The sequence below is a fragment of the Narcine bancroftii genome, chromosome 3, assembly GCF_036971445.1.
Source record: "Narcine bancroftii isolate sNarBan1 chromosome 3, sNarBan1.hap1, whole genome shotgun sequence".
In the NCBI taxonomy this organism is placed as follows: Eukaryota; Metazoa; Chordata; class Chondrichthyes; order Torpediniformes; family Narcinidae; genus Narcine; species Narcine bancroftii.
Genome location: NC_091471.1, coordinates 296,405,633 through 296,414,553, shown reverse-complemented (window position 1 = coordinate 296,414,553; position 8,921 = coordinate 296,405,633). Strand labels below are relative to the sequence as shown.

Here is an 8,921-nt window from a genome sequence, read left to right as displayed (position 1 = left end):
TACCACACTCCTCAGTGCTCTACCATTCATCATGTATGTCCTTTCTTGGTTTGTCCTTCCAAAATGCAACACCTCACACTTGTCTGCATTAAATTCCATCTGTCATTTTTCAGCCCATTTTACCAGCTGGTCCAGATCCTTCTGCAAGCTTTGAAAACCTTCTTCACTGTCCAAAATGCCTCCAATCTTAGTGTCATCTGCAAACCCGCTGAACCAGTTTACCACATTATCACCCAGATCATTGATGTAGGTGACAAACAACAATGGTCCCAGCACTGATCCCTGAGGCACGTCACTAGTCACAGGCCTCCAGTCTGAGAAGCAATCATCCACCACTACTTTCTGGCTTCTCCCATCCACCCATTGTTGAATCTAGTTCACTACTTCACCATGAATACTGTTGGAATCTAGGGGTTAAAACAGTATGAAATAAATGATTAATTAATGAGTGTATATTTACTGCATGGTTCAGGGAAAAAGGAATGTGATTAAGTGGCAATCACAGTATGGAGCAAAGTTGGCTGAGCAAAATTGTCTGCTCCAAAATACAGGGAGAGGAAATGCATAAAACGATTTAGGAGGAATGCTCAAACTAAAGGAGGTGGTGAGTAGCACAGGAGACACAGGCCAGATCAGAACAAAGAATGGCCTGCAAGAAACAAAGGGAATGGAAAACCAGTCTAGGGGGAAGATTAAGGCATGAAGAGAACAGCAGAAATTGGCCAGACAGGAACAGAATGGTGATTAGAAATATCTGGGGATGAATTAATTTCTGATCAACACAACAGGATAGTCTGGCCTGGAGGATTAAGATGGGAGTGCTACACCCCAGATATCTGCAAAACAGGAGATGACTTGTGATAACCCTTATGCAAAAAGATCTAGCAAAGGAAGACAACTTTTGTTCTGTATGATAAGATTGATCTATATAAACTGAGCGAACTGGACAATAGGGGTCAGTCTTGGGGAGTAGCTCACTGTGCAGGTGACCTATGAACTAATGAGTGACCCAGAGCTCTGTTAAGTTTTATTCTTGTGCTGTGTAATAAATTGACTGTTGAACCGAATACCTTCTCCTATCACTTCATTCAAAGAACGCGCTGGACTCAGACTACACATAGACTAAATTAAGAGTAAGTTAAAGCCAGAGTCCGACAATACCTAACGTCTGAACCTTTCTGACTAACCTCCCATGTGGGACCTTGTCAAAGGCCTACTAAAGTCCATGTAGACAACAGCCATACCTTTCTTTCATCATTTTTCCTGGTAACCTCGAATAACTACAAGATTGGTTAAACACTCCCTATCATGCACAAAACCATGTTGACTATCCCTAATCAGTTTTTGGCTCTCAAAAAATTATATATATCCAATCTCTCAGAGCACTTACCTACAACTGACGTCAGGCTCACTGGCCTATAATTTCCAGGGTTACTTTGGAGCCATTTTGGAAAAAAAAAACAATGGAACAACCCGCGATACCCTCCAATCTTCCAGTACCACAACCGTGGCTAAAGACAATCTAAATATTTCTGCCAGAGCCCCTGCAATTTCTACACTAGCCTTTCTCAAGATCCAAGGGAATATCTTGTCAGGCCCTGGGGACTTATCCACCCTCATTTGCTTTAAGACAGTAAGCACTTCCTCCTCTTTAATCTATATAAGTTCCATGACCTCTCTACTTGTTTTCCTTACTTCCCACGACTCTGCCTGTTTCCTGAGTGAATACTGATGAAAAAAAAAATCTTCCCCCATCTCTTTTGGCTCCATACAAAGCCAACCACTCTGATCTTCAAGGGGACCAATTTTGTCCCTTACTTTTTTTTGCTCTTAATATACCTGTAGTAAACCTTAGGATTTTCCTTCACATTGTATGCCAAAGCAACCTAATGTCTTGTTTTTTTAGCCTTCCTGATTTCTTTCTTGCATTTTTTATATGCCTCAAGCACTTCATTTGCTCCACCTTGCCGATATCCGCGATACACCTTTTGATCCCCAATATCCCTTGAAAACCAAGGTTAACCTTATCTTTAATTATGACAAGAACATGCAAACTTTGTACTCACCAAATATCACCCTTGAAGGTCCCCCACTTACCTTGTACATCCTTGCTTGAAAACAACTTATCCCAATCCACACAATTCCTCAAAATTAGCCTTTCTCCAATTTAGAATCTCAACCTGAGGCACAGACCTATCCTTCTCCATAATTAACTTGTAACAATGGCATTATGATCAGTTGATTCAAAATGACATTCTTGTCACCTATCCTGTCTCGTTTCCTAAAATGAGATCCAGTTTTGCACTCTCTCTAGTTGGTACCTCTATATATTGATTTAGAAAACTTTCCTGAACACATTTGATAAAACTCCAAGGCATCCAGCCTTTTACAGTATGGGAATCCTAGTCAATATGTGGAAAATTAAAATTCCCTACTATCACAACCTTATGTTTCCTGAAGCTGTCTCTCCCTCTACAGATTTGCTCCTCCAAATCATGTTGCCTATTGGGGTATAACACAATCCCATGAATGTGGTCATACCTTTCCTGTTCCTCAGGTCCACCCGTGTAGCCTCAGTAGATGAGTCTTCTGGTCTGTCCTGCTTGATCACAGCTGTGATATTTTCCCTGCTGAGCAATGCCACTCTTCAACCCTCTGCTCTATCGCATCTAAAGAAATTGAAGTCTAGAACATTGAGCTGCCAGTCCTGCGCCTCCTGCAACCAAGTTTTACTAATAGCCATGGAGCATTCCCCTTCCTTAGCTGCCACACCCACTGTTTATATGGGGTGTCTTTGGGTATGTGACAGTTTTACTGGGGGGGGGGGGGGGGGAAGGATTTTATCTACTCTATCCCTGCCTCTCATTTTATAAACCTCCATCAGATCTCCCCTCAGCTTTCCAACACTACAGAGAAAACAGCCTGCTTGTCCATCGTCTGCCCATAATTCATACCGTCTACACCAGGCTACATCCTGGTAAACCTCTGCTGCACCTTTCAGAGCCTTCTCGCCCTTCTTGTAATGGGGCACCCAAGTGCACCCTTACCAGATACTTGGGACATGTCTTCCTTAACTCTGTACCCTAATCGTGTACTTGTTAATGATGCAGGAGGGGCTCTGCGAACCAACACAGCTTCAGTGCTACAAAGGAGGTGGGGAGGCACCGAGTCACAATCATGACATCTTCCCGCAGCAACACCGGAAGTCGGTGTGCAGAGAAAGCGTTCCCTCAGGTCGGAACGTAGCGCTGCCGTTCCCATGGTAACCGGGTCGGTGAGGACGGCGGAAGGGGATCGGTGCGGCGCATGGAGCAGCGACCGTCTTGAGGTGAGCGATCTGCGACGGCGGTGGCGAATAAAGGTCGTCGCCGCTACCGTGAGGTTGAGGGGGTGAATTGGCTCCCGTCCATTTCCACCTTCTTACCCCAGGCGAGATGCTGTTTCCTGGTTCCTGTTCAGTGACCGGAGGCGCTAGCAAGCCATTCGGCCCAGATGGTCTGTACTTGCCCCGCGGTGTCCGGGGACGCATCTCTAGGTTCATCCTGATTCTGGGTAAGTTCTGAACACCCAGTCTTGGCCCACCACGACCATGCTGACCATCTCCTGCCAGCACTTGCCCTGTGTAGTCTTCTCTGCCTTCGATTCAAGTGCATGTCGAGATACTGTGAGAGTTTCTGACTCCACAATATGAATTCGTCTGCTTTGGAAGTAAGTAGAATTATTAATTAAATTGTGAAAGATTGCAGAAGCACACAAAATCCTGAAAGTAATAGATTAGATAAAAGCAGGTAGGTTATTTCTGCTGGAACTTGGGGGATATAGCCTCAAGATTCAGGGATCGAGGTGAGGGGGGAACTGCTTCTGCCAGAGATTTGTGAATCTGTGGAAGTCTGCCTCATTGAATGGATTTAAGATGGTTTTTGAAGAATAGGGAATTAAGAGTTTGGGGAATAGGCGGGTAAGTGAAAATGAGTCCACAAGCCAGATCAGCCATGATTTTATTGAATGGTGGTGTAGGCTCAATGGGCTAGCCGACTGACTGCCCCATTTCTGAAGTTCACACTTTTAAAAAAATGTTTTCCAGATTCTAGGGTGGGGAAAAAAACCCAACTTACTCATATTCCCTATGTTTTTAGGCAATTCTGCAGAGCACGATTCTTGTTATCTATGTCCTCATAATTTTTCAATTGGTTATTTCCTGCAAGGAAAATAAACCAGCCTATGTAGTTTCTTATTTATTACTGAAACACTGAATCTTAGTCAACATCCGGGGGAATCTCCACTGTACTCTCTCCAGTTCAATCACCTCCTTCCTGTGGTGTGATGGCCAGTAGAAAACTAAGAGAAGCTCAGGTAATTGCGAGAGTAAAACACAAAAGTTTACAGACACTGATTGAAGTAAAAACGCAATGCTGGAGAAATTTAGCAGGTCTAAGAGTATTTAATGAGCTCTGGCTCCTGCCTACATTTTACTCATTCCTTGATGAAGGGCTTAAACCTGAAACATTGGTTATGTATCTTTATCTTTGCTATGTACACTGTTTTACCTACTGAATTTCTCCAGCATCATGTTTTTACTAAGGGTAATTACATTTGGTGCATCTTCATGCTTTAGCATACTGGTTAAGCAGTGGTCACATCCATGACCAGCTGGCATAAGAACCAGAAGTCCTTTCTCTCTCCCTGGAAGTGTTATGTCCTAGTGGGGGATGAAACACTTCTGAAATGATACACTTCTTAATATGTTTGAAGGAAAATTTTGCATACCTGTCCAAATCTTCAAAGTTTAAAGAAAAAAAAAGTTTAAATTTACTTCATGCACAGGATAAAATCTCATCACAGCTGGTGTACGTGAAGTTCAAGAAGAATGGCGAGCAGACGGATTACTCAGGAAACATTTGATAATGTTGTGAGAGAAAACATGATTGAGTTTGAGATGGAGCCAGAAGAGGCCTTGAATGAAGCAATACAGCAGTTTGAATCACAAGGTACATGAAACTTTTCATGTCTGGTATCCCTCTTCATCCTGTCTTACTTTAGAGAAATCTAACGTACCCATTGAGTGACCATCCTGAGCATCCAGTTGCGGGTATTTCAGCTCCCCTTCCCGTTCCTACACTGATCTGCACATCTTGGCCTTTGCTTCCAGAGTGAGGGCCAGTTCAAATTAGAAGAGCAAGACCTTCTATTCCACCTCTAAATCAATGGTATGAATGGTATAACCTTTTCCCCTGCGTTCTGCTTTCTTCTTCTGATCCTCCCATTTTTGTTCCCTTTCCCATACCCTCCAGCTTTCATCACCCATTTTCTAATTAGATTCTGTTTCTAGTAGCCTTTGTGACTCTGCTTGTCTCCAGCCCCCTCCTCCCTTTCATTTCTCTCTGAGACCCAAAGAAAAGGGCTCCATCTATCATTTATTTTCCTTCCCTACTTCATCCACTTATGTTTTCTGCCCCTCCCTGACCCCCACCTGGTTCCTTCTGCCCATCATCCCTCTCACTCCTCAGCCTGCCTCTCACCTTCCAGCCCCTCTCCCTTCCTACTCTCTCTCTACTAACTTCTCTCTCTACTCTGTCCTGATAAAGTTTTCTCACAAAATATTGGCAACCCCTCTTCCCCTCCCACCCCAGCCTTGTGCTGCCAACCCACTGAGTTATTCCAGCAGGTTGGTTTTTTTTTTTGCTTGTAATGTTGACTTGGCTTTTCTGTTTGCTGACCCTCCCTGTCCATTTCCTACAGCACTGTGTCTCAGCTTTCCATGTTCCTTTGTTTATATTGTTTCTAATCATCTTTCACCTATAAATTCTGTGGCTTAATCAACAGCTTTTCATCAGTGAAACCCTGACCTCGCCCTGTCAGGAATTCTCCAGTAAACTGGTATCCGATTGTTTGGAAATGGTAGAGAATCTGTCTCACTCTATACGATGCGGAACAGAATTAGGCCATTTGAATCATGGCTGATGCATGTTTCTTCTCAACCCCATTCTCCTGCATTCTCTCTGTAACCTTTGACATCCTTACTGATCAAGAACATCAGTCTCTGTTTTAAATCTATCCAATGATCTGGCCTCTACAGCCCTCTGTGACAATGAATTCCATAGATTCACCATCCTTCGGTTGAATAAATTTCTCCTTATTTTTGTTCAAAAGATTTGCCCTTCTATTCTGAGGCTCTGTCCTCTAGTCCTCGTTTATCACACTACTGGAAACATCTTCTTTACATCCACCCAATCTAGGCCTTTCAATATTTGGTAGGTTTCAATGTGATTTTCCTTCATCCTTCAAAACTACAGCAAGCACAGGTGCAGAGCCATGCTCCTCTTGTGTTAATACTCATTCAGTGCAGATTTTAAACACACTATTTCCTGCACTCCTTTTAAAACCACCAGGTTGTCCAATGCTTCCTTTATACTTACTCAGACCCTGTTTCCCAGGTTTGTTTTAAATTCAATAGAGTTCAGTTTCCTGTTCCCATAAATTCACAAGTTTCTCTGAAATATTCATTGTCCTACTCTGTAATATGTAAAAATGAAATGAAAGTCTCAGGATGCCAATTGAAATAATGTTCAATATTCTGGAAATTCCTCTCATGCAACATCATCCATGTGTAACAACACAATGGTCAAATAGTGTACTTCGTACAGCAAAGATTAAGATACACAACCAATATTTCAGTCTTGAGCCCTTCATCAAGATTGATTATGGAGCCTGTCTACATTTTTCTCATACCTTGATGAAGGATTCAAGCCTGAAACATTGGTTATGTATCTTTATCTTTGCTATATAAAGTACACTGTTTGACCTACTGAGTTTCTCTAGCTTTGTGTTTTTACTTTAACCACAGTGTCTATCGACTTTTGTGTTTTACCATTATCCATGTGTCTTCCTTTGTCCTATCCTGCCCACCTCAGCCCCCCACCTTGTCTTCTCTATATTTCTAGTTCTGGTGAATTAACTTCTCTTTCCATGGATGAACTTTTACTTCAGATTTCCCTCATCTGAATTTTATTTTTATTTTGTTCAAAGTAAAAGGATTGCACAAATAGTGACCGGGCCAGATACTCAGTGAAGTTGTGCAGTGAAACAGCTGTCTATGTAGAAACATGCCAGTTATTTAAGGATCTGTTTCCCTTTGCCTGCAGGTGTCGATCTTGTCAATGTGGTGAAAACTGTGCAGAATTTTACAGCAGAAGGCAGTGACCCAAAGCACCATGTCTTACAGGTAATGGAGGGAGCAGGTAATGAATTCCATAGATTCACCATCCTTTGGTTGAATAAATTTCTCCTTATTTTTGTTCAAAAGAATTGCCCTTCTATTCTGAGGCTCTGTCCTCTTGTCCTCGTTTATCACACTACTGGAAACATCTTCAATTGGATAACAAGTTCCACCTGTAATTTAAATAAAGACAAAACAAAGTGAAACATGTATTGAGTAGATCTTCCTGTGCCAGCCTTTCCTCTTCTAGATGTCCTTTTAAAATAAAAAGTATTTTTTCACCTGTTCATTCCAAACCCTCCCATCCAAATATCTGGCTCCCAATCACATTCACATACCTACTGCCTCCCCACCCAGCCACAATGGTGTCACTGTCCTGACTGACCTCAAAGGTTTAGCTTTACCATTGAAGATGCTGCTTCATCACAAATTACCTTTAACTATTTGCACGTGCACTTGCCACTTCCACCACCCTGGCAGTGTATCCCTTGTTGAAAGTCTCGAACCTGAAATATTGGTTATCTTGCTATATAAAGTACACTCTTTGACCTGCTGAGTTTCTCCTGCGTTGTTTTATCACAGTGTATCTCATTAGTTGAGTTTCTCATCACACTGAGCCTGCTGTAGTCTGAATAACTAATTGCATCACTACCGCCTCTTCGCTTTAATCATTCTTTGCCCTCTTCATCAACCCTGGATCATGGAGATTACCTCTTCACTCTCTTCCATTGCCTCTCTTCTGTGATGCCATTTTCATTTGATTTTTCAGTGCCCCAACCTTTTCCCTCTGTTGCTCATTGGTTGTCAGCTTGTGCTCTTGCCTTTAGAGGTTGTAGGTTCAAATCCCATTTTACTGTCTCCACGATGCTGCGCTGCCACTGGAATGCTGCGCTGCTACCAGGGTGCTGCACTGTCAGAGTTGCTGTGTTTTAAACGATACATTAAACCAAGTGACATGAATGTAAAACATTCCCATGGCCAATATCCAAATGAAGAACAGAAACAGTCCCTCAATGACTTGGCCAGTATTCTCAATCCTATCAGTCTATTTCCCATTCATTTCACCTTATGGCCCTGCAGAACTTTCTGTCTCATGTCCCTATTCAATTTATTTTTGTAGCCACAGATTGATTCTCTTTCTGTCATCCCTAAAGGGAATGAATTTCAAATAATAACTGCTCTCTGAATAAAATATTTTCCTTGGCTCTTTAATGAATCGTTTATCCAATATTTTAAAAATTGTGTCATTAACCATATACTAGCCGTAACGTGTCACGATTTCTTCCCCTTCCATTGTGTTGCACCTCAGCCCTTGTGCACCATGGTAAACAAACCCAACTGCTGCATACTGTCCTTGAAGTCTCTCCTCTTGGAACCATTTCACTAAATGTCTTGGACCTTCACACCAGATTATTTGGCCATCATCATTTTGCTGTTTGTGGGAACTTGCGTGAATACAAAATACATAATTTCTTGCATTAAAGCAGATGGCAGCATTTCAAAAATTCTATAATCGAGATGATGTTTTTGGGTGCTCAAACTGAACATAAGGTATCAGTTGATTTCATCTTCTTAGTTTTCATTGCACATTGACAGCACCATTCTCCCTCTGCTTCCCATACAAATGCTTAAAGCAGTGGAGGCAGTCCGCCAGCCGACTGGGTTTTGTTCTGGAATTCCATTCCTAAACCTTTAAGATTTGCTT

At 42.2% G+C, this 8,921-nt stretch overlaps 1 protein-coding gene across 7 annotated transcripts in view; it reads left to right on the top strand.

The window, feature by feature from the left end:
• Positions 1-3,261: 3,261 nt before the first annotated feature.
• armc6 (armadillo repeat containing 6) overlaps positions 3,262-8,921 on the top strand; it is a 64,068-nt gene continuing 58,408 nt past the window's right edge. For 3 of the 7 annotated variants that reach the window (XM_069928583.1, XM_069928584.1, XM_069928577.1), the window contains exons 1-3: positions 3,262-3,328; positions 4,825-4,988; positions 7,143-7,222. In XM_069928583.1, coding sequence (XP_069784684.1) covers positions 4,868-4,988; positions 7,143-7,222 — 201 coding nt within the window. In that variant the 5' untranslated portion in view covers positions 3,262-3,328; positions 4,825-4,867. The other 4 variants (XM_069928581.1, XM_069928579.1, XM_069928580.1 and 1 more) reach the window with 4 other exon arrangements.